The sequence below is a fragment of the Symphalangus syndactylus genome, chromosome 9 (assembly GCF_028878055.3).
Source record: "Symphalangus syndactylus isolate Jambi chromosome 9, NHGRI_mSymSyn1-v2.1_pri, whole genome shotgun sequence".
Classification (NCBI taxonomy): Eukaryota; Metazoa; Chordata; class Mammalia; order Primates; family Hylobatidae; genus Symphalangus; species Symphalangus syndactylus.
This window is the reverse complement of record NC_072431.2, coordinates 118,693,463-118,720,122: the sequence shown is the minus strand read 5'-3', so window position 1 is coordinate 118,720,122 and position 26,660 is coordinate 118,693,463. Positions and strand designations below refer to the sequence as shown.

Sequence of the window (26,660 nt, the reverse complement as noted above, 5' to 3'; positions counted from 1 at the left end):
TACAGTCCCACCAACAGTGTAAAAGTGTTCCTATTTCTCCACATCCTCTCCAGCGCCTGTTGTTTCCTGCTTTTTTAATGATGGCCATTCTAACTGGTGTGAGATGGTATCTCACTGTGGTTTTGATTTGCATTTCTCTGATGGCCAGTGATGATGAGCATTTCTTCATGTGTTTTTTGGCTGCATAAATGTCTTCTTTTGAGAAGTGTCTGTTCATGTCCTTTGCCCACCTTTTGATGGGGTTGTTTTTTTCTTGTAAATTTGTTTGAGTTCATTGTAGATTCTGGATATTAGCCCTTTGTCAGATAAGTAGGTTGCAAAAATTTTCTCCCATTCTGTAGGTTGCCTGTTCACTCTGATGGTAGTTTCTTTTGCTGTGCAGAAGCTCTTTAGTTTAATTAGATCCCATTTGTCAATTTTGGCTTTTGTTGCCATTGCTTTTGGTGTTTTAGACATGAAGTCCTTACCCACGCCTATGTCCTGAATGGTATTGCCTAGGTTTTCTTGTAGGATTTTAATGGTTTTAGGTCTAACATTTAAGTCTTTAATCCATCTTGAATTAATTTTTGTATAAGGTGTAAGGAAGGGATCCAGTTTCAGCTTTCTACATATGGCTAGCCAGTTTTCCCAGCACCATTTATTAAATAGGGAATCCTTTCCCCATTTCTTGTTTTTGTCAGGTTTGTCAAAGATCAGATAGTTGTAGATATGCGGCATCATTTCTGAGGGCTCCCAAAATCTCCTTAAGCTGATTAGCAACTTCAGCAAAGTCTCAGGATACAAAATCAATGTACAAAAATCACAAGCATTCTTGTACACCAATCACAGACAAACAGAGAGCCAAATCATGAGTGAACTCCCATTCACAATTGCTTCAAAGAGAATGAAATACCTAGGAATCCAACATACAAGGGATGTGAAGGACCTCTTCAAGGAGAACTACAAACCACTGTTCAATGAAATAAAAGAGGATACAAACAAATAGAAGAACATTCCATGCTCATGGGTTGGAAGAATCAATATCATGAAAATGGCCATACTGCCCAAGGTAATTTATAGATTCAATGCCATCCCCATCAAGCTACCAATGACTTTCTTCACAGAATTGGAAAAAACTACTTTAAAGTTCATATGGAACCAAAAAAGAGTCCGCATCACCAAGTCAATCCTAAGCCAAAAGAACAAAGCTGGAGGCATCACGCTACCTGACTTCAAACTATACTACAAGGCTACAGTAACCAAAACAGCATGGTACTGGTACCACAACAGAGACATAGATCAATGGAAATATTCGGTCTTAAGATAGAAAACCTATCAACCTTTAATGTCTGTCTGACATACCAGAATCATGAATTGATTTTAAAAACTGTCTTGATTGTAGTTTCTTTCAGAGGGCTAGGCATCTCCTAGTTCCCACTAATAGGCAGTGCTGTAATTCTCTCTGCCTGTGTTTTCTATGGACTTAGTGCAGAAAAAATCATACTCATCCTTTTCATCTTGATTTAAATATTCTTTCCTTGGTGGGGGAAGATAGGGGCTTCCGTGATGTTCCCAGATTAAGTTAGATTACTTATGTGATACTTTCCTATATATTTTCATGGTGCTTAATATATGTGCCATCATTTTCATAATTATTTATACTTCTTTGTTTAAACTCTCTTTCCCACTAGGTGTGATTTCCTCAATGGACAGGAAGAATAGCTGTGTTTTATCGTAAATACTTAGAACAGATTGGCATGTAATAGTTTTCTAATATTTGTTGATCTATAACTTTAAACATATACACATATATATAATATATATACTTACATACATACATACATACATACATACATACATACACTAGATAATTCTAAGCTAAGTTACCTGTAAGCAGTATTTAGCTGGAGAAAGTAAAGATATGTCCAAACCACAAAAGCAATATGCTAGCAATGGAAAATATACAGACTCAGGCTGTTAGTCTACTTGTTGCCAGACTTTTACTCTAAGGGTTACACATGTGAATTGTGGCATTGGGATCTGATCCTCTGTGTAGCCAAAGTATGTGTGATAATGGGTCCTGTTGTAATGCACTATGTTCAGATATACCGTTTATATCAGGGTTCTTTGAGGCTGTCAACTAAATGAGAGATTTAAAGTAACTTTGTTTCCAGGTTTTACAACATCTGGATCTTTTTAACAAGTACTGTTAGGCCTTCTCAGTTCCAAATCCATTGTCCGTAAAGCATTTCATTATTTCTTTTTATCTAAAAAACTTGTTTGAAAGACAAAGCATTGTAATAAAGGAACTGATCATTCCTGTTGTTTAGATGTGGATTCTTTTATCCAATGCTAAAGATCTCTGGAGAAGGAACTAGTTCACTGTGTTCTCCCTTGGCTTTGTTTCTTTCTTTCTCCCTCTCTTTCTTTCCATACCTCCCCTAAAATGCATGAAACTGCCAAATATTTTCTCCATTTCCAACAGTTACTATAATTCCTCTCATTCCAGTTAGTGTCCGAATGAGTTCCCTACAAATAGTGGAAAATTTTTTGTGAGTCTAGTTATACTACTCAGTACTGATTCTTTGCCCTTTTAAATGTGGAAGATTTATTTCATTATTGGACTGATGTGATTTTTCAACCCTATTCTCCATTTTACAAATTTTCTTTGTTGCTGATACTTGCGTGTATATGAGGTCAATTCTAGTGAATGTAGAAGCAACATGTAAAGTGCAGTTATTGGTGAAAGTTGTCCTGTCAAAGGAGAGCTCATTATCTTAAGAATAAAACATCTGGAAAATGGTCATATTTCACATGGGGCCCTGGTATTAGAAGACAGGTTGGACACCTTGCCTGTTTCCCTAGATCCTCTGGAAACTCCAAAATCTTTGTAGTGGATTCTCTCAAAGTGCCTGGAAAAAAGTTTTTACGTAATTTTGAAAATACTCAATCTCTGAGAGTTTTTTTAAGTAGAAATCTATTTATGAATTAATAATTTCCAGTACAGAATTGGATGCATTGTTCTTAAATGGAGAGATGTAATTCTTGCATAGATATTTACTATAATGTCTGCCAGTTTATCAACTTATTTCTATGAATCATGTGCTAAGAAAACCCAAAAAGCAACTTAATTTTTGTGTTTTCTTTTGTGTGAAATCAAAGACTGCAATCTGCAGCCAATGTTGTGTAGAGATACTTAGCGCATATGTGTAATCAGCGTGGAGTTATGTGAATAGACAACCAGTTAACTCCTATCACAGCATTTTTTTTATCACATAAGTTATTACACCTGATTTTGCCTTGCTTGTTTGTTCTCACATTAGAATATAAGCTCCACGAGCACAGGGACCTATTCTGTCTTGTTCAACACTGTCTCCACTGCTAGAATCAGTACCTGATACCTAATAGATACTCAGTAAATAGTTGAATGAATGAATGTGTTTATAAATGTATTTACCTTATTTGTCAGAATTTTTTTTTTCCTTATAATAGCAGTGGTTGGCCAGATGCGGTGGCTCATGCCTGTAATCCCAGCACTTTGGGAAGCTGAGGCAGGCAGATCGCCTAAGGTCAGGAGTTCGAGACCAGCCTGGCCAACATGGTGAAACCGCGTCTATACAGAAAATACAAAAAATTAGCCAGGTATGGTGGTGTGCACCTGTAGTCCCAGCTACTTAGGAGGCTGAGGCAGGAGAATCGCTTGAGCCTGGGTGTCAGAGTGAGCCAAGTTAGTGCTGCTGCACTTACTTGCAGTGAACCAAGATAGTGCTACTGCACTTCGGCCTGGGTGACAGAGTAAGACTCTGTCTCAAAAAAGAAAAAATAATAATAATAATAGCAATGATTAACTCTCTAATAATATTTCTTGAACTCCCAATATTACATCTCAAGATGGAACAGAACTAAAACACCAATTACTGGTAGCATAGCACAGAAGAGTGGCAGGTGTGTTGAGCATCAACATTTTTTTTTTTGAGATGGAGTCTTCCTCTGTTGCCAGGCTGGAGGGCAGTGGCATGATCTTGGCTCACTGCAACCTCCGCCTCCTGGGTTCAAGCGATTCTTCTGCCTCAGCCTCCCAAGTAGCTGGGACTACAGGTGCATGATACCATGCCCAGCTAATTTTTGTATTTTTAGTAGAGACAGGCTTTCACCATGTTGGCCAGGATGGTCTTGATCTCTTGACCTCATGATCCATCCTCCTCAGCCTCCCAAAGTGCTGGGATTACAGGCGTGAGCCAGAGCATCAACATTTTTAAAAAGGGAAAGAGTGTTTGTTGGAGCAGAGAGAAGCATCACTGGAAGGCATACTGCTATACCTGTTGGCAGGAGGGAGCAGGTTAGTGGGTCGCTAGCCTAAGGAAATGCGCTGATTTTTGAGAAGGTGCTGATGGGAAATAAGTCTAAAATACGGGAGAAAGGCCTAGATTAGAAGCATGGATTTATATTCATCAACATATAAGTAATATTTGAAACTGTGAAAGTAGATGAACTTTCACAAAGGAAGAACACCGAAGCTTAAGGAAGCAGTTATTTCAGGAATGAGGGCATGGTACTCTTTTATATGGAAAAGTATGGAAAGAAAGACTGAGAAAATGCCCTTGAATTTGGCATTTAGATGGCCATTAGAAATTTTAGCCAGGGCAATTTTGGTGGAGTGGCAGGGCCAATGTCTATGTAGCAGTTGTGTTAGGGTACTTTTTATTCCAGAAAGCGATGACTCTGACTTCAGTTGACTCACAAATACTTGTTGCAAGGATTCTTAGGTTTCACAGAAATCCAAAGTCAGAAACTTTATTTTTGGGAGTATCAAGAATAGAAAGATATCAGGTGCCAAGACTGTGTCTCTCTTTTTCTCTTTTTCATGGGCTGCATGGTATCAGTTTCTCTTGTGGTTTCTACTTTTCTTCTAAAGACTCATCCATCCCTTTCTAAGCTTCTTATGCTTTTTTCGGTGATAAAATATATACAACATGCCATTTTAACCATTTGAAAGTTTTCCGTGGCATTTAGTGCATTTACAATGTTGTAGTGCCATCACGACTATTTCCAGAATGTCTTCATTACCCCAGTAGGAAACATTAAGCCCATTGAACAGTTGTTCCCCATTTCCCATTTCTCCAAGACCCTAGCAACCAATAATTTGCTTTCTGTCTCTGTGTATTCACCTTTCCTTTAAATGTCATTTAAATGGAACCATACAATATGTGGCCTTTGTGTTTGGCTTCTTTCACTTGGTATAATGTTTTCAAGGTTCATTTTTGTTGTAGCAAGTATCAGTACTTCATTCATTTTTAGAGCTGAATAAAAATCCTTTGCATGGGTATGCCACATTTTATTTATGCATCAGTTTATGGACATTTGGGTTGTTTCTACCTTTTGGCTATTGCAGGTGATGCTGTAATGAATATTTGTGTACAAGTTTTGGGTTGAACACCTTTTTTCAATTCTCTTGGTGTATATATATCTAGAAGGGGAATTGCTGGATAATTCTGCTTAACTTTTTGAGGAACTACCAAACTGTTTTTCCACAGTGGCTGCACTGTTTTGCATTCTTGCAAGCAATATAGGAGGGTTCCAATTTCTCCACGTTTTCGCCAACACTTATTTTCCATTATTATTATTGTTGCCAACTAATTGGCTGTGAAGTGGTATCTCATGTGATTTGGGTTTGCATTTCCCTAATGACTAATAAATGTTTAGTATCTTTTCATGTACTTATTAGCCATTTGTATTATCTTCTTGGAGAATTATCTGTTCAAGTCCTTTGCCTATTTTTTTAAAAAATAAATTGCCTGTTGTCGAGTTGTAAGAGTTCTTTGTATATTCTGGAAAATAGACCCTTATTTATAATTTGCAAATTCTGCCATTCTATAGATTGTCTTTCATTTACTTGATAATACCCTTTAATGAACAAAGTTTTTAACTTCGACAGAGTCCAGTTTATCTGCTTTTCTTTCGTTGCTCAGGTTTTTAGTGCCATATCTGTGAATCCATTGCCAAATCCAAGGTCAAAGATTTACTCGTGTGTTTTCTTCTAGGAGTTTGATTGGTTTAGTTCTTATATTTAAGCTGTTAACCCATTTTGAGTTAATTTTTGTATTTAGTGTTAGGTAGGGACCTAGCTTCATTCTTTTGCATGTGAGTATCTAGTTGTCTCAGCACCATTTATTGAAGAAATCATTATTTCCCTCATTGAAGGATCTTGGCACCCTTGTCAAAAATCAATTGGGTATAAATATATGCATAATTTCTACTCTCAAGAGTCCAGAAATAAACCTATACACTGGTCTATATGTCTGTCTTTATATGTACTAATACCACACTGTTTTGATTACTATAGCTGTATAGTAAGATTAGTGTGCATGAGTTCTCCACATTTTTCTTTTTTCAAGATTTTTTTTAGGTATTTGGGGCACCACATGAATTTGAGGATTGACTTTTTCATTTCAGTGGAGAGGACTCTTAGAATTTTGATAGGGATTGCATTGAATCTATGGATCACTTTGGGTAGTATTATAATCTTAGAATATTCAGTATTCGAATCTGTGAGCACAAGATGTCTTTCTATTTATTTAGGGCTGCTTTAATCTCTTTAGCATGTTCTATACTTTTTGGTGTATAAGTCTTTACCCTTGGTGAAATTTATTCCCAGATATTTCATTCTTTTGAGTGCTATTGCAAGTGGAATTGTTTCTTAATTTCTTTTTCAGATTATTCACTGCCAGAATATAAAAACACAACTAATTTTTGTGTGTTGGTCTTATACCCTGCAACTTTATTGAATTCCTTTATTAACTCTATTAGTTTTTAAAAAGATTCTTTGGGATTTTCTCTATATAGGATCGTATCATTTACAAATATAGTTTTATCTCTTCCTTTCCAATCTGAATGCCTTTCTTTTTCTTGTCTAATTGCTCCGGTTAGAACATCCAGTACAAAGTGGTGAAACTGGGAATCCTGTCTTGTACTTGATTGTAGAGAAAAAGCTTTCAGTTTTTCACCACTGAGTATGATTTAACTGTGAGTTTTTCACAATTTTTCTTTATCATGTTAAGATAGTATTATGAGTGTTTTTTATCGGAAAACAGTGTTTGTCAGTGCTTTTTCTGTGTCAGTTGAAATAGTCCTGTGGGCTTTTTTCCTTTGCACTATTAATGTTATATATTACCCTGATGGATTTTCTTATGTTGAACAACCTTTGCATTCCTAGGATAAATCGTGTTTGATCATAGTATATAATCTTTTTAATATGCTGTTGGATTCTGTTTGCTAGTGTTGAGAATTTTTGCATCTATATTCATAATATGTATCAGTCTCTGGTTTTCCTTTTTTATGATGTCTACGATATCAGGATAATGCTGATCTCTTAGAATAAGTTAGGAAATACTCCCTTCTCCTATTTTTTGAAATAAATTGAGAAAGATTGGTGTTAATTCTTTAAGTGTCTGGGAGAATTCACCAATGAAGCCTCCTGGTCTTGAACTTTTCTTTGTTGGGAAATATTTGATTGCTGATACAATCTCTTTACTTGTTATAGGTCTGTTAAATTTTCTGTGCATTCCTGACTCAGTTTTAATAATTTGTATGCTTCTAGGAATTTTTTGATTTAATCTATATTGTCTAATCTATTGGCATACAGTTTTTCATAGAATTCTCTTATAATCCTTTTTATTTCTGCAAGGTCCATACAAATGTTTCCATATTCATTTCTGATTTTATTTGCATGTTCTCTATGTTTTTTTCTTAGTCTAGCTAACAGTTTGCCAATTTTGTTTATCTTTTCTAAGTTCCAGTTTTTGGTTCTGTTGTTTGTATTGTTTTCTTTTTTTTTTTTTTTTTTTTTGAGAGAGTTGGAGTATTGCTCTGTCACCCAGGCTGGAGTACAGTGGCGTGATCTCAGCTCACTGCAACCTCCGCCTCCTGGGTTCAAGTGATTCTCCTGCCTCAGCCTCCTGAGTAGCTGGGATTACAGGCGTCTGCCACCATGCCCAGCTAATTTTTGTATTTTTAGTAGAGACGGGGTTTGACCATGCTGTCCAGGCTGGTCTCGAACTCCTGATGTCAGGTGATCTGACCACCTCCACCTCCCAAAGTGTTGGGATTACAGGCGTGAGCCACCTTGCCCGGCCTGTTTTCTTATTCTGTACTTAATTATCTCCACTCTAAACTTCATTGTTTCCTTCCTCTACCTTTGGGTATATTTGCTCTTCTTTTTCAAGTTCTTTGAGGCATAAAGTTAGGGATATTGATTAGAATTATTTCTACTTTTTAAAATGCCTTTTTAAAACAGACACTTATTGCTATAGATCTCCCCCAGTACACTGTATTTGTGCAATTCCATAAATTATGGCATTTTTATTTTTATTTTCATTTGTCTCAAAGTATTTTATAATTTCCCTGTGATTTCTTCTTTAAGCCATTGGTCATTTAAGAATATCTTTTTTACTTTCCATTTATCAGTGAATTTTCCCGTTTTTTTGGAAATCTGTTCTTGATTTCTATTCCATTGTGTTTATGAAAATACTTGGTATGGTTTTAGTCTTTTAAAATTTATTGAGACTTGTTTTGTGGTCTGACATGTGGTAAGTCTTAGAGAATGTTCCATGTGCTCTTGAAATGAGTGTGTATTCTGATGGTGTTGAGTGGAACTGTTCTAGCTATGCCAGCTAGGTCTCTCTGGTTTACACTGTTGATTAGTAAGGATCCGTTATATCCTCATTAATCATATGTCTTGATATTCTATCTAGTATTGAAGGTAGAGTGTTGAAGCCTCCAACTGTTACCGTAGAGCTATCTATTTCTCCTTTCAATTCTGTCAGTGTTTATGTATTTGGGGGCTCTACTGTTTGATTTGTATGTGTTTATAATTGTTAAATTTGTTAATTAATTTAATTTGAATTGATTCCAATTGAGCATCAACAACATACAAAAATTCTGCTGCTATAAAGTTCTATTTCTCCCTTTTATGTTGTTATTGTTCCAAATTACATGTGTATACATTATGTGCCTATTAATGTAGATTTATAATCATTGTTTTATGCATTTGCCTTTTAAGTTACATAGTAAGTGAAAAGGGGAGTTATAAAACAAAAATATAATAGTAATGGCTTTTATATTTACCTATGTAATTACCTTTACCAGAATTATTTATTTCTTTGTATAGCTTCAAATTATTATCTAGATTACTATTTAGTGTCCTTTTATTTTAGCCTTAAGGACTCCCATTAACATTTCTTGTAGGGCATGTCTATGGGTAACAAACTCCCTCAACTTTGTTTTTCTGTATATATCTTAATTTCTCCCTAATACTTGAATTATAGTTTTGTTGGATATAGCATTTTTCGATGACAGTTTTTTTTTCTTTCAGTAAAAAGTGTTATCCTGTTCCTTACTGGACTCCATGGTTTCTGATGAAAAATGAGCTGTTAATCTTACTGGGAATGCTTTGTGTGTGATGAATCACTTCTCTTTGCTGCTTTCAAGATTTTCTGTCTTTGTCTTTTAAAAATTTGACTACAGTACGTCTTTGTGTGGATCTCTTTGCCTTTATCTTTCTTAGACTTTGTTGAGCTTCTTGAATGTATGGATTTGTGTCTTTTTTATTAAATTGGAGAAGTTTTTGGCCATTACTTTTTCAAATACTCATTCTGCCCCTTTCTATCCTATCCTTCTGGGATTCCTGTTATGCCTACATTGGTATGCTTGATGTATCCTTAGGCTCATACTTTTCATCTTTCTTTCTTCTCTGTAGACTGAGTGATTTCAGTTGACATATCTTTATGTGAGCTGATTCTTTTGCCTGCTGAAGTCTGCTATTTAATCCCTCTAGTGAGTTTTTCATTGCAGTTACTGTACTTTTTAGAGTACAGAACTCTATAATTTGTTTGTTTCTTTTAAAAAAGAATTCTTTTTGATATTCTCTTTTTTCTTTTCTTGTATTATTCTCCTGGTTTCTTTTAGTTCTTTGTCCATAATTTTCTTTAGCTGAATATATTAAAGAGAGTTGCTTTCAAGTCTTTGTCTAGTAAGTCCAATGTCTTTGCCTCCTCTGAGACATTTTCTGTTAATTTCTTCTGTGAAATGACAAAGCTTCCTTGTTTCATTTTATGCTCCATATTTTTTTGAAAACTAGACTTTTTCGAATGTTAAAATTCAGTTGTATTCCAAGAATAAAACCAAATATTGTAAAATATGTAACATAAAATTTAACTTTTAAATATACAATTTTATGACATTAAGCATTAATGTGACATTAAACATTAATTAAGCAATAATCACCATCATCCAGCTTCAGAACTTTGAAAACTGAACATTTTGGATATTATAACAGGGTAACTTTGAGTATTAGAGTCTTTCTTTTCCTCATTGTTTGTTTTCGTTTCTTGCTGTGGGCTATGTTCAGTGACTTCTCAAAATTGTAAAGCCTGTCTGTATTCTTTCTCTCTGAAGGCTCTATTCTTTTAGCCAGTGATTAGCTAGTGTCTGATGGAGATTTCCTTGAACACCAGAAGTCAAAAAAAGGAAAACAAAAAAGACTCTGCCTTTTCTCCATAATGTGATTATTACACATTGCGTGCCTATATCAAAATATCTCATGTGCTCCATGCCCCATAAATATATACACCTACTGTGTACCCACAAAATCAAAAATTAAAAAAAACTCTGCCGCCACTTCTGCTTCGACTTGTTTTTATCTCTACCAATTATGCTGCTATTTCTGAATATGCATGTTCTTTTTTAAAAAAAATGTAGTGATAAGTACATAACATAAAATTTACCCTCATAACCATTTTTTAAAATTTTTTTTTGGGGGGACAGAGTTTTGCTCTTGTTGCTCAGGCTGGAGTACAGTGGTGCAATCTTGGCTCACCATAACCTCCACCTCCTGGGTTCAAGCAATTCTCCTGCCCCAGCCTCCTGAGTAACGGAGATTACAGGCACGCACCACCATGCCTGGTTAATTTTTTGTATTTTTAGTAGAGATGAGATGGAATTTCTCCATTCAATAGTGTTAATGTGAATGTATATTCATATTGTTATGAAACAGATCTCCAGAACTTTTCAGAACTTAGAAAACTGAAACTCCAGCCATTAAACAATAACTCCCTTTCCCCCACCCCTCTCCCTAGCCCCTAGTAACCACCATTCTATTTTCTTTTTCTATGAATTTGACTACTTTAGATACTTCATATAAATGGAATCATACTTTTTTTGTGTGTGAATGGCTAATTTAATGTAATGGCCTTAAGTTTCATCCATGCTATAGCATCTAACATGATTTTCTTTCTTTATAAGACTGAATAATTTTCTATGTTATGTATATACTGCATTTTGTTTATTCATTCTTTCATCAGTGGACATTTGGGTTGCTTTTACCAATTGGCTATTGTGAAAAATGCTGCTGTGAACATGAGTTTGCAAGATCTCTTCATAATCTTGCTTTCAATTTCTTTCAGATATATACCTAAAAGCGAGGTTACTGGATTATATGGTAGTTCTAGTTATAATTTTGTATTTATATAAAATAATGTGTAACTTTTTAAGGAACTGCCATACTGTTTTATATAGTGGTTACGTTATTTTATAATCCTACCAAGTGTACATGAGGGTTCCAATATCTCCATATCCTTGCCAACACTTTTTATTTTCTGGTGTTTTTGTTGCTATTGTTTTTATAGCAACCAATAGGTTTTAATAGGTAGGGGCTGATACCTCATTGTGGCTTTGATTTGGTTTGGTTTTTTTCCTTCTGATTAGTGATATTGGTCATCTTCATATGCTTGTTGGACATTTCTATATCGTCTTTGGGAAAATGTCTAAGTTCTTTGCCCATTTTTATATGCTCCTCTTTTTTTCTGTGCTACTCCTTTTTTAGCTGCCCTTTTTTCCTTTTGTTGATTCTCCCTCTGCCCTCTCTTTTTCAGTTTCTGGTTGTTCTGCTTTTCCTGCTAATTCTGCATGTGTTTCTCTTTTCTCCTATGCTTCTTTCTGCTGTTTTTCATTTTTCTTTCTCTGCCTTTTTCAGTATCTATTCATTTTGCCTCTATTCCTCTTTTTCAACTTCTGTTAATTCTGTTACTTTTTCTGCTGATTCCACATAGCTTCTCCTTTTTGCAGCTATTTTCCTTCTGTTGACTCTGCCCTATTTCTTCTTCCACCTTTTCAGTGTGCCGATTTTACCTCTGCTTCTCCTTGTTCCCATGCTTCTCCTTTCTGCAGCTATTTTACCTTCTGCTGACTTTGCCTTGTTCTGGTTCCCTCTTCTTTCGGCATCTGCTGATGTGGCCACTGCTCCTTGTTCCTGTGCTTCTCCTTTGTGCAGCTGATTTACCTTCTGCTGACTTTGCCTTGTTCTACTTCCCTCTTCTTTCAGCATCTGCTGATGTGGTCTCTGCTTCTCCTTTTTCCCATGTTTCTCCTTTCTGCAGCTTTTTTTTTTCTTCTGCTCACTCTTGCTTCCCCCCTTTTAGCATCTGCTAATTTTGTCTCTGCTTCTCCTTTTTCCTATGCTTCTCATTTCTGCTGCTTTCACTTTTTCTAACTCTGCCCTGCTTCCCCCTTCTTTCAGCATTTGTTGATGTGGCCCCTGCTTCTTTTTCCTGTGTTTCTCCTTTCTGTAGCTATTTTTCCTCCAGCTGACCCTACCCTGCTTTTGCTTCCACCTTTTAGCATCTGCTAATTTGGCCCCTGCTTCTCCTTTTACGTATGCTTCTCATTTCTGCTGCTGTTTTCACTTTTGCTGACTCTGCCCTACTTCCCCCTTCTTTCAGCATGTGTTCATGGCCTCTGCTTCTCCTTTTTCCTATGTTTCTCCTTTCTGCAGCTGTCTTTTTTCCTGCCGACTCTTGCTTCCCCATTTTAGCATCTGCTAATTTGGTCTCTGCTTCTCCTTTTTCCTACGCTTCTCATTTCTGCTGCTGTTTTCACTTTTGCTGACTCTGCCCTACTTCCCCCTTCTTTCAGCATCTGTTTATGGCTTCTGCTTCTCCTTTTTCCTATGTTTCTCCTTTCTGCAGCTGTTTTTTTCCTGCTGACTCTTGCTTCCCCATTTTAGCATCTGCTAATTTGGTCTCTGCTTCTCTTTTTTCCTATGCTTCTCATTTCTGCTGCTGTTTTCACTTTTGCTGACTCTGCCCTACTTCCCCCTTCTTTCAGTATGTGTTCATGGCCTCTGCTTCTCCTTTTTCCTATGTTTCTCCTTTCTGCAGCTGTTTTTTTCCTGTTGACTCTTGCTTCCCCATTTTAGCATCTGCTAATTTGATCTCTGCTTCTCCTTTTTCCTACGCTTCTCATTTCTGCTGCTGTTTTCACTTTTGCTGAGTCTGCCCTGCTTCCCCCTTCTTTCAGCATCTGTTTATGGCTTCTGCTTCTCCTTTTTCCTATGTTTCTCCTTTCTGCAGCTGTTTTTTTCCTGCTGACTCTTGCTTCCCCATTTTAGCATCTGCTAATTTGGTCTCTGCTTCTCCTTTTTCCTACGCTTCTCATTCCTGCTGCTGTTTTCACTTTTGCTGACTCTGCCCTACTTCCCCCTTCTTTCAGTATCTGTTCATGGCCTCTGCTTCTCCTTTTTCCTATGTTTCTCCTTTCTGCAGCTGTTTTTTCCCTGCTGACTGTTGCTTCCCCATTTTAGCATCTGCTAATTTGGTCTCTGCTTCTTTTTCCTACGCTTCTCATTTCTGTTGCTGTTTTCACTTTTGCTGACTCTGCCCTACTTCCCCCTTCTTTCAGTATCTGTTCATGGCCTCTGCTTCTCCTTTTTCCTATGCTTCTCCTTTCTGCAGCTGTTTTTTTCCTGCTGACTCTTGCTTCCCCATTTTAGCATCTGCTAATTTGGTCTCTGCTTCTCCTTTTTCTCATGCTTCTCATTCCTGCTGCTGTTTTCACTTTTGCTGACTCTGCCCTACTTCCCCCTTCTTTCAGCATCTGTTCATGGCCTCTGCTTCTCCTTTTTCCTATGTTTCTCCTTTCTGCAGCTGTTTTTTTCTTGCTGACTCTTGCTTCCCCTTTTTAGCATCTGCTAATTTGGTCTCTGCTTCTCCTTTTTCTCATGCTTCTCATTCCTGCTGCTGTTTTCACTTTTGCTGACTCTGCCCTACTTCCCCCTTCTTTCAGCATCTGTTCATGGCCTCTGCTTCTCCTTTTTCCTATGTTTCTCCTTTCTGCAGCTGTTTTTTCCCTGCTGACTGTTGCTTCCCCATTTTAGCATCTGCTAATTTGGTCTCTGCTTCTCCTTTTTCCTACGCTTCTCATTTCTGTTGCTGTTTTCACTTTTGCTGACTCTGCCCTACTTCCCCCTTCTTTCAGTATCTGTTCATGGCCTCTGCTTCTCCTTTTTCCTATGCTTCTCCTTTCTACAGCTGTTTTTTTTCCTGCTGACTCTTGCTTCCCCATTTTAGCATCTGCTAATTTGGTCTCTGCTTCTCCTTTTTCTCATGCTTCTCATTCCTGCTGCTGTTTTCACTTTTGCTGACTGTGCCCTGCTTCCCCCTTCTTTCAGCATCTGTTCATGGCCTCTGCTTCTCCTTTTTCCTATGTTTCTCCTTTCTGCAGCTGATTTTTTCCTGCTGACTCTTGCTTCCCCATTTTAGCATCTGCTAATTTGGTCTTTGCTTCTCCTTTTTCCTATACTTCTCATTGCTGCTGCTGTTTTCACTCTTGCTGACTCTGCCCTACTTCCCCCTTCTTTCAGCATCTGTTCATGGCCTCTGCTTCTCCTTTTTCCTATGTTTCTGTTTTCTGCAGCTGTTTTTTTTTTTTTCTGCTGACTCTTGCTTCCCCATTTTAGCATCTGCTAATTTGGCCTCTGCTTATCATTTTTCCTGTGCTTCTCTTTTCTGTTGCTGTTTTCACTTTTGCTAACTCTGGCTCCACATCTGCTTCTCCCATCTTTCAGCATCTACTGATTCTGCTACTTTTTCTGATGATTTTGCCTCTGCTTCTCCTTTTGCCTATGCTTCTCCTTTCTGGAGCTGTTTTTCCTTTTGCTGACTCTACTTCCACTCTGATTCCCCCTTTTTCAGCATCTTCTAATTCAGGTGCTTTTTTGCTGATCCTGCCTCTGCTGTTCCTTTTCGTCCCTCTGCTTTTCCTTTTGTTGATTCTGCTTCTGTTTCTGCTGATGCTAATTTCCTTTCTGCTGCCGATGTTGATCCTGCTGCTTTTGCTTCTCCTTGTTCTTCTACATTTTAATGTGTTATACTATTTCTGACCTCCTCGTAGCTTCACATTTACATGGCCCTTAATGTCTATTCCATTCCTTACTGCACCATATGTTTCCACCCACAAATGCTCCACTATCTGTTTTTCAATTTCTGATTACCGTATACACACTCCCTTAAAAAAGGAATATGGTATTAAAGTAATGGTACTGTGTCATAGGCAGCTGGTTAACTGATGGACTAGCTGTTACACAGCCCTTAGGTGCTCACTTCTAGAACGGTCACCATGGCACAGGCTGGGAAGCAGAAAAACTGGAGACTCCCGAGGTACAGAATACAGTCTAGGACTACAGAGACTAGGTAATACATAGTCCATAGAATGGAATGTACCTGAGTGAGCCATCCTTATTCTCTCTGCTGGAAGTAGATTGAGGTGTAAGTGAGCAATGAGGTACTAATGTAAAAGAAGTTACTTAATTTGGAAAACTAGATAAAAAGACAAGAGTGTGCAGAGGACAGTTAAGTAGCAATGTGGAAAATTTTTATCCAGTCAAAAAGGAAAGACTGTAGACAAGTAAAAGAATGAAATCATGTCATTTATGGCCACCTGGAGAACTCATGTTAAGTGAAGCAAACCAGCCACAAAAAGATAAATATCACATATGTGGAAGCTAAAAAAGTTGATCTCATATGCAGTGCCAAAGAAAGTTGATGTTATATAGAGGTAGAGAGTATAGAATAGTGGTTACTAGAGGTTAGGAAGAGAAGGAGGATGGGGCAGTAATGAGGGATTGGTTAAAGGAAACAAAATGAGGAATAAGTTCAAATACGGGGAATTAGTCCTGGTGTTCTAAAGCACTGTAGAGTTACTATAGTTAACAGTAATTGTTATTTCCAAATAGCTAGGTAAGAGGATTTTCAATGTTTCAGCATAAAGAAATGATAAATATTGAAGATGATGGATGTGTTATTTATCCTGATTTGTTCATTGCACATATGTATGGAAATATCACTCTATACTCCATAAATATATACAGTTATTATGTATCATTGAAAAATTTATAAATTTTTTTTAAAAAGAGAAGAACAGAGGGAGCAAGCTTTTCTGGCACATGGAGTTGAAATTAAGAGCACAGAATTGAAGGGTTGATCACAATTGAAGATGTGATATCAGATCCTTTGATGCTAGAAGAAAGGCAGGAATTGTTGGCATTTTCTAATTCCATGATGGTATGCAGGTGTTTTACTATTATTTTTCCCTTTCTGTTATAGGTCCTGAATCTGTGCCTCCTTCGCTCCTTAAAGTAGTGATGAAACCCATAGCAACTGTTGGAGAAAGCTACCAATATCCTCCTGTGAACTGGGCTGCACTTCTCTCTCCACTTATGAGGCTAAATTTTGGTAAATATAATGTGTTTTTAAGTCTTCAGACTTTGATTTTAGTATTTGACCTGAATGGAAAAACAGATTCTGTGTCACAATGTGTAGTGACTGGATAGACTTTTCATATCTTGAGGTTTGTCATGTTGGATGGAATGGCTGGGTTACTTTCACTCAGTCATTGAACCCCTGAGGGTGAGGAAGAAGAGGTCTAAAGACACAGGCCAGATACACCTGCCAAAAACAATGCTTGACTGAGGTTTGTGCACTGCTGGGAATGTGGTACAGGTTCCATTAAGCTTGGCCTTGTGGTTATCAAACTACATTTCCAGAGCCATAGGTTTCGAGAAGTACCATGTGGGATGCTGTATTAATTTTCTATTGCTGCTGTAACAAATTACCACAGTGGCTTTAAACAACACAAATTTATTATCTTTACATGTCCACAGGCCAGAAGTCCAACATGTTTCTCACCAGACTAAGATCAAGGTATCAGCAAATTAGAATTTCTTTCTAGAGGTTGTAGGGAAGAATTCATTTCCTTTTCTTTTCTAGCCTCCAGAAGCTGCCCACATTCTTTGACTTGTGGCCCCCTTTCTGCATCTTCAAGGCAAGCAATAGAGGGCTAAGATCTTCTCACACCATCATCTTTCTGGTTCTCCGTAGCCAGGAAAGGTTTTCCACCTGTAAGGACTCATGTGATTAATAGGCTCACTTAAATAATCCAGGATAATCTCTCCATCTCAAAATCCTTAACCTTAACGTCTGCAAAGTTTCTTTGCCATATAAGGTAGTGTATTCACAGGTTCCAGGGATCAGGATGTGGACATTATTGGGGACCATTATTCTGCTTACCACAGTTATTTTGCGGTGAGAGGCAAACACAATGCACACCTCAACACCTCCTGTTCATCCACAGCAACCTATTTTATATGGAATAGAGTTACACATGCAAATATAATTTAATGTACTTGTTCCCCACCCTAACTCCAAAAATAAAATAAAATAAGAAGGGGGATGAAGAGCAATTTAAACAGTGTTGTAAAATTGTGTGTGTTTGTGTGTGTGCCTGCTGTTGAGTGCTCTATCGTTTATAGTAGAGTGCATACTTACATATGATATATAAAACAACTTCTATACTGTAATTTATGTGCAGTTTCAGAGATAAAGATAATTTTGACTACATACAATTTTTCACTTAAATGCTTTCATATAAACCTAATCTCTATATAAGATATAATGTCACCATACTGGGTTTCCAGAGATTTCATTTGAAAAATGTGTTCCTCTGTCCCTTTCCTTGTTTTGTGTGCTATAATGAAATGTTTGTGTTTCATTTAAGTCCTTAGAAAAAGGAAGGAAAATAAGGTGCTGATTGGAATCTTACTACTAGAAAGGCATGATGACTAGAGAATGTGGCTGTATCTTTAAGCCATTCCACACCTTGATATATTTCTTCACGGTCTGCATATGAGATGGAGAGAAGGGAAAAACAGAGATCAAGAGATTACTAGCTAGAATTTTCTCATATTTTAGATAGTGTTTGAGTGTGTAGTTTCCTCTGGATATCATAAGAGAAATTCCCGTATCTAGTTCAAGCCCCTTGCTAGTTCCAAGGTGGGACTGTGATGCCATTGGACACATTATTTTGCCTCATAACTAACAAGACTCTTGAAATATCTCTTCTGGTTTACTGAAGTTCTGTTACCTGCAGAAGTCACGTAAGCAGATGCTTTGATCTGAGATATTAAAGCCGGAAAATGAGTCAGGAAAGTAACTATATATTCAGATTATTTTCCTTTCTTGCCTTTCAGGTGAAGAGATCCAGCAACTGTGCCTTGAAATTATGGTGACCCAGGCACAGTCATCCCAGAATGCCGCTGCACTATTGGGCTTGTGGGTGACACCACCACTGATCCACAGTCTGAGTGTATGTAGTAACTAAGGGTGTTGGCCAACAGGAGGATATTGTTCTTTAGGAGGAGATTAACATTCATTTGGGTGTGTGTTCTCAAAGTCAAGAGGAGACAGATGAGATCTTCACAAAAATTAAGGGTTGATAGTAGCTGGCCTGCATATTGGAAAATTATATAGTTCAGAACCCTGCCATAGCCATTACCATTTATGCTTTAGCTACCATTTATTACAAAAAGTGGAAAATGATGATCAGAGGTATTAAAGTTCGTTTCTCAAGATCATATAGCTAGAAAGTTGTGGAATTATTTGAAGTTATGTTTATTTGATTATATAGTATGTGTAATTATTTCAGTACATATTAAGAGAAAGGAAATCCATATGTACTGGACTCATCCATGTATTATCCTTCCCCTATCCCAGAGGAGGCAGCAATTAAGGTGAGCCGTGATTTGGTTAGATATCACATCAAGGGGACCAGGGGATGTAGGTGGGAGAGTGTAAATGGAGAGCATGAAAGATCTCTACTAGGCTGTTTAGCTTGAGCAAAGCGTTGAGAAAGAAATGACCCAGTCTGGTGTTTTTGATAGAGGGGGCTAGCACCTTTCACATATAGGCCAAGGGCAGATAGGAAGAATAGGGCAAGAGAGTTTAAAGATGTGAAGTTAGTAAAGTTGTATAATTTTGATTAGGTTTCAAACTAGAACAGAAAAACATGTTCCATGATTCTTTAGAGGTTTACCAGTTTATATAAGTTAAATGCTGTCATCCTTTAATTGTCTCCATAATCTGGCCTATTCTTCTGTCCTAGGAGGCTTTAATTGTTTGAGAATAGTGCAAAGCCTTCTTATCATTTCCTCAGTCTCTTGGCCTTTGTCCCTATTCAGCCTTGTTTCTGTTTTTTTGTTGTTGTTTTTGAGAGTTTCTTGCTCCATAGCACAGGCTGGAGTGCAGTGGCACAATCTCAGCTCACTGCAACCTCCACCTCCCGGGTTCAAGTGATTTTCGTGCCCCAGCCTCTCAAGTAGCTGGGACTATAGGTGTGCGCCACCATGCCCATCTAATTTTTGTATTTTTAGTAGAGACGGGGTTTCACCAAGTTGGCAAGGCTGGTCTCAAACTCCTGACCTCAAGTGATCTGCCCACCTCAGTCTCCCAAAGTACTGGGATTACAGGTGTGAGCCACCACGCTGGGCCTGTTTTTGTTTTTTTAAACCTTTCCTACTCCTCCTCACTGTCTTTGATTGAAAGTGGATGCCATCAAGGTCTGCATCTTTCTGTCAGGTATTAATTTCACTCCACCTGTCTGCTCCAAGTGGCTCCCAGCTGCCTGTCACTTACTGAGCCCTTGCTGTGCACCTGGTACCAGCAAGCACTCAGTGAGTACTTACAGAAACCAGACTTAATTTCTCTACAGCCTGACAGGACAGTTTTAAAAATAGCTTTGTTGAGTTATAATCTATATAGCCTAAAATATGGCTGTTTTAAAGTGTAAAATGTGATGAATTTGAGTACTTTATAGGTTTTTCAGTCATCTCCAAGAATATTTCCATCACCTGACAAGCTCCATTGTGCTTGTTTGTAGTCAATCCCCACTCCCAGCTTCAGACCCAAGCCACCACCAATCTGCTTTCTATTTGTAGTATTGCCTTTCTAAAATAACCTTTATTTATATAATTTTATATAAATTATATATAAATTTCATATAAATTTTAGAAATTCTTTAGAATGGAATTATACAATATGAATTTTTTTATGTCTGTCTTGTTTCATATCTGAGATACATTTTATTATTTCCATTTTAACAGAATTATAAACTGAGGCAAATGGAGGTCAAGCAAAGTTTGCCTAGCTAATAAAAGAGAGAGCTCTGTCTATCTGAGTTCAAAGCCCTGTTCTATTCACTCCTTCTTACTTTTGAATCAGACCTATTTCCAGCCTGTTGGGTTGGCCTCCGAAATTTTCCTAAATTTTACTTATCGTTTCATTTATCTTTTAGATCTGTGCTACTCTGTGCATTTGTCTTTGATTATTTATCTTTATTGTTATCTTGGTTAATTAACAAATTAAGTTTGTGAATTCATTTTCTTAAATATAGAATGATAGAATGATCTGAGATGGCATATTCTTTAAAATGAGGTCTTGAGAAAACTCATGCAACTACACTGATCTTTTTAGAAATTTGCAGAAAACATTGTTCCTCTGTCCCTCCCCTATTTTTATGTGCTATCTTGAAAAAACAAAAATAGCACACAAAAAAGTTTTTGCCAGATTTTACTTTTTAGATCACTTATTTTGCCAGATTTTATTTTTAGATCGCTTATTTTAGACTTGCTGCCCCTTTAGTAGCATGCTTATGTTCCTAAGAATTTTTGAAGCCCACTTGGTTAAAGTCTGTTATATAACAGAGCTGTTACTAACATGCCCTTTCTTGGCTCTCGTGAACTCTAAGGTGCCTGGTCAGTTCTACATGCTCAGCTGGTGGTTTTACTTTGGTCATAAATGGTCCCAGCATGTCACTTCTCCTTATTACTTCCTTATTTTTTCTCGGAAGAAGAAATTAATAGTATCAGATGCTCTGTTTAGTTGATTTTCAGCAGATGAGCCTTTCATCTTCCAGAGCTTTTCTTGCCAGAGAATGTGACCTTTTAAAACTGAAAAGTAACTGTCATGTACTTTCAGAAGTAGCATTTTATTCCCATCACTGAAAACATCCAAGATTTAAGCTGAGTAGTTCACAGATGAGTTGGCAGATCCCATATAAACACATGATTCACCCTGGATCAGAAGTAACTGCAGAAGCCAAAATTACATGCATTGGTGGCCCATTGGACCGTGAAGCTATGGAAAAATGAAGGGGGAAGGAAGTAACCTGAACCTTTTATCTCTCAGTCTACCCTCAAACACAGTGATGACGTACAGGTTTTGAACATTGCAAACCCAGACTTGCCTATTTACATTCAACCTCTTCTGTTTTTACTTCCAGCTGAATACCAAGAGATATCTCCTGATATCTGCACCTCTGTGGATAAAACACATCTCTGATGAACAGATCCTGGGTTTTGTTGAAAATTTAATGGTGGCAGTTTTTAAAGCAGCTTCCCCACTTAGAAATCCTGAGCTATGCCCAAGTGCTTTACAGGGTCTGAGCCAGGCCATGAAACTGCCCAGCCCTGCCCACCACCTCTGGAGTCTGCTCTCTGAAGCTACTGGGAAAATTTTTGACCTCCTGCCAAATAAGATTCGGGTGAGGAACAAAAATATTTACATTCCTGACTATTTATGTTTGGGATATTTTAAAGGCTTCTTGGCAAAGTGGGGAGGTGTATGTTTTAAGAATGTGGGTGGGAAGGCTAGCAAGAAATAACCACATTCTTTACTAGGAGTGTGTTTTGTTTCCAAGATCTAAATTGAGGTTGAATATTTAGAACCAAAGTTTTGAGCAAGCTTAGAAGCAGTTTAACCAGTGCTGCACCAGGAAATTTGCTATTAGGCCTTTTTACCAAATGCCTCTTGTAAAAGACAAGAAAGCTCAGAAGTCCTTATACTTTACACCTTGAGAATCCTTGGGCATGATTTCCCATATACTGTTTGTATAAAACAATTTAACATCAGCCCTTCCCCTCCCCCAAAAGACCTCTGAATTGTAATTTTACAAAGAGGTTAGAATTTATTTGGGATGAAGGAATTTTGATAAGGAGAAAAAAGTATAGCCAAAACAAAACAAAACAAAAAAACAAAGCAACAGGAAAGGTCTTCAAAATGATAAAAATTGGCCAAATGTTTTGGTTTAATTAAAATTAAAATCTCATCAGCTGCTGTTCATGGGGATAAGAAAATCTAATAATTTGTCAGAACATTTTGACCTGTTATTTTACACTGTTTGTTGACATGTTTGGGATTTTTCTTTATCAGAGAAAGGATCTAGAGCTGTATATCAGCATAGCAAAATGCCTCTTAGAAATGACAGATGATGATGCCAATCGGATCACCCAGGTTACTAAGGTAATAACATATCTTTCTATACCTTTTTTCATTATTGAGGCAGAAATTACAATTGAAGAATTGATTTCAATGTCCTTTTGCCTGAAACAAGTTTTGCTGCATTTTTGTTATTGGTTAATTTCAGGAAACTATATTTCATTTACATTGTTGAGCCTCTTGTTCAGCCTACTAATGTGGTTGGTGCTTAACAAATGTTGTATGGATGGATAGATGGATGAATAACTTTTTAACCCAATTTCTCCCACTTTGTCCTTCACCTGATCCTATCCTTAGGAGTGAAGAAGGTGGTTGATTGAAAAGCAAGCACTGTTAGCCCTGACACAGGATAATTTATTTCCCACACCCATGCCCAAGTCAAATGATGAATGAGCAAAAAGTAGCATATCAGTAAAGTTGCCAGATTTAGCAAACAAAATACAAGATATTTTGTTAAATTTGAGTTGCAGATCAATAATGAATCATTTCTTAGTACAAGTACATCCCAAATGACACACTTGTATTTGAATGGCTGTTTTGCATACCAACTAATACCAATGGTCTAGAGAACTGTGAGCTCCCTTATAGCTGGTGGACTTCGTGTCATTTATTTTACTTTATGGCAGGTTTGCCTATTCAGTCAGATCCTTGAATTTCTGCATCATATGGCAGTGGTTCTCAGAATGTGGTCTTTGCATGAGTAGTGTAAGCATCGCCTTGGAAATGATTAGAAATGTGAGTTCTTGAGCCCCCATCTAGACCTACTGAATCAGAAACTCTGGAGATGGAGCCCTGGAGTCTATGTTTTGTCTCTCCAGGTGATTCTGGTGTATCCTAAGGTTTGAAAACCACTGTTAAAGAATATTTGGGGCCAGGTGCGGTGGCTCACGCCTGTAATCCCAGCACTTTGAGAGGCTGAGGGCGGGTGGATCATGAGGTCAAGAGATCGGTACTATTCTGGACAACATGGTGAAACCCTGTCTCTACTAAAGGTACAAAAATTAGCTGGGCGTAGTGGCACACACCTGTAGTCCCAGCTACTCGGGAGGCTGAGGCAGGAGAATCGCTTGAACCTGGGAGGTTGAGGTTGTAGTGAGCCGAGATCCCACCACTGTACTCCAGCCTGGTGACAGAGCGAGACTCCGTCTCAAAAAAAAAAACAAAAAAAAGAATATATGGAATATCAACATTTTGGAAGTTAGGTTGTTTTAAGCAAGGAGAAGCAACATGAGAAAATAGTTAAGCGGATGGACTCTGGAGCCTCACTGCTTCAGTCTGAAATCCAGCTCTGCAATTTACTAGCAATGCGATCTTGGTTAAGCTTCATAAGCTCTCTGCCTCAGTTCCCTTATCTATAAAGGGGAGATAATAACACCTACGACTTAGAGCTCTTTTTGAGAGTTCAGTGAGTTAGTCCATGTTGAGTATTTGGAATACTGCCTGGGTCAAGATAAGGACTCAGTATTTATTATCATAATTATTACATATGTGTAATGAATTATATTCTATTATTACATTCATGTAATGTAATTGGAAATAAAGTATGTCATTTACTTCTTAGTATCTAGAGCTGAAGGTTGCTGTTACTCGCTTGAGTTTCTACCTAAAATGCCATTCAGAACATTGTCACTGGAACATACTAAGTAGTGTTCTGATGTCACCAAAAGAGTTAGTCTGCTTCAGCAAGGTCAGAGTTTTCTATTTGTTTCTGAAAAGAATAGAGGTAGAGGTAAGAATAAGATAGTGGTAGAGAACACAGACTCCCTCAGTTCTGTTTCTTACTCTGCCACCTGTAGCTATGTGACCTTAATTTAAGCAAGTTGCTTAACCACTGTGCTTCAGTTTCCCCATCTGTAAAGGTGAGACTTTAATAGTGATCTACTACAGAGAATTGGTGTGAGAATGAGTAAATGCAGCAGTTCTCAAATGTTTTAGTCTCAGGAACATTTTAGCTTCTCAAAAATTATTGAGGATGCCAAAGAGCTTTTAATTATAAGGGTCATATCTGTTGACATTTACCTTATTAAAATTTTAAAGACTAGGAAAACTTTTAAATATTTACTTAAAAGCAATAGTAAGAAACCCATTATATATGAACATGATTAATAAAAAAATTTAAAGCATAAAAATTTAGTGAGAAAAGTGGCATTGTTTTACATTTTTGTAAATCTCCTTAATGTCTGGCTTAACAGAAGACAGCTGGATTCTCATGGCAGCTTCTTCATTCCATCTGTTGTGAGGTTGTTTTGGTGAAGTATGTGAAGAAATTCCAGTCTCATACAGATATGCAGGAGGAGAAGGGAAACGTGTGCTAATAGTCTTTTCACATAATTACAGACATCCTTCTTTTACATTTCACCAAAAAACTCAACAACTTGTAGTTCTTTTTTTTTTTTATTTTTTTATTATACTGTCAGTTTTAGGGTACATGTGCACAATGTGCAGGTTTGTTACATATGTATACATGTGCCATGTTGGAGTGCTGCACCCATTAACTAGTCATTTAGCATTAGGTATATCTGCTAATGCTATCCCTCCCTGCTCCCCCTACCCCACAACAGTCCCCGGAGTGTGATGTTCCCCTTCCTGTGTCCATGTGTTCTCATTGTTCAATTCCCACCTATGAGTGAGAATATGCGGTGTTTGGTTTTTTGTCCTGCGATAGTTTACTGAGAATGATGATTTCCAGTTTCATCCATGTCCCTACAAAGGACATGAACTCATCATTTTTTATGGCTGCATAGTATTCCATGGTGTATACGTGCCACATTTTCTTAATCCAGTCTATGGTTGTTGGACATTTGGGTTGGTTCCAAGTCTTTGCTATTGTGAATAGTGCCGCAATAAACATATGTGTGCATGTGTCTTTATAGCAGCACGATTTATAGTCCTTTGGGTATATACCCAGTAATGGGATGGCTGGGTCAAATGGTATTTCTAGTTCTATATCCCTGAGGAATCGCCACACTGACTTCCACAATGGTTGAACTAGTTTACAGTCCCACCAACAGTGCAAAAGTCTGGGGGAGGGGTGCCCGCCATTGCCCAGGCTTGCTTAGGTAAACAAAGCAGCCGGGAAGCTCAAACTGGGTGGAGCCCACCACAGCTCAAAGAGGCCTGCCTGCCTCTGTAGGCTCCACCTCTGGGGGCAGGGCACAGACAAACAAAAAGACAGCAGTAACCTCTGCAGACTTAAATGTCCCTGTCTGACAGCTTTGAAGAGAGTAGTGGTTCTCCTAGCACGCAGCTGGAGATCTGAGAACGGGCAGATTGCCTCCTCAAGTGGGTCCCTGACTCCTGACCCCTGAGCAGCCTAACTGGGAGGCACCCCCAAGTAGGGGCAGACTGACACCTCACACGGCTGGGTACTCCTCCGAGACAAAACTTCCAGAGGAATGATCAGGCAGCAACATTCGCAGTTCACGAAAATCCGCTGTTCTGCAGCCTCCGCTGCTGATACGCAGGCAAACAGGGTATGGAGTGGACCTCTAGCAAACTCCAGCTGACCTGCAGCTGAGGGTCCTGTCTGTTAGAAGGAAAACTAACAAACAAAGGACATCCACACCAAAAACCCATCTGTACATCACTATCATCAAAGACCAAAAGTAGATAAAACCACAAAGATGGGGAAAAAACAGAGCAGAAAAACTGGAAATTCTAAAAAGCAGAGCGCCTCTCCTCCTCCAAAGGAACGCAGTTCCTCACCAGCAGCGGAACAAAGCTGGACAGAGAATGACTTTGACGAGCTGAGAGACGAAGGCTTCAGACGATCAAACTACTCCGAGCTACAGGAGGAAATTCAAACCAAAGGCAAAGAAGTTAAAAACTTTGAAAAAAATTTAGATGAATGTATAACTAGAATAACCAATACAGAGAAGTGCTTAAAGGAGCAGATGGAGCTGAAAGCCAAGGCTTGAGAACTACGTGAAGAATGCAGAAGCCTCAGGAGCCAATGCGATCAACTGGAAGAAAGGGTATCAGTGATGGAAGATGAAATGAATGAATGAGAAAAAAGAATAAAAAGAAACGAACAAAGCCTCCAAGAAATATGGGACTATGTGAAAAGACCAAATCTACATCTGATTGGTGTACCTGAAAATAACGGGGAGAATGGAACCAAGTTGGAAAACACTCTGCAGGATATTATCCAAGAGGACTTCCCCAAGCTAGCAAGGCAGGCCAACATTCAGATTCAGGAAATACGGAGAACACCACAAAGATACTGTTCGAGAAGAGCAACTCCAA

General features: G+C 38.0%; 1 protein-coding gene across 16 annotated transcripts in view; it reads left to right on the top strand.

Moving 5' to 3' along the window:
* FOCAD (focadhesin) overlaps nucleotides 1-26,660 on the top strand; it is a 322,164-nt gene that overhangs the window by 282,917 nt on the left and 12,587 nt on the right. For all 16 annotated transcript variants that reach the window (XM_055294111.2, XM_055294104.2, XM_063609849.1 and 13 more), the window contains 4 exons: nucleotides 16,413-16,541; nucleotides 18,335-18,450; nucleotides 21,421-21,681; nucleotides 22,350-22,439. In XM_055294111.2, the coding sequence (XP_055150086.1) occupies nucleotides 16,413-16,541; nucleotides 18,335-18,450; nucleotides 21,421-21,681; nucleotides 22,350-22,439 (596 nt within the window). The remainder of the gene's footprint in view (nucleotides 1-16,412; nucleotides 16,542-18,334; nucleotides 18,451-21,420; nucleotides 21,682-22,349; nucleotides 22,440-26,660) is intronic.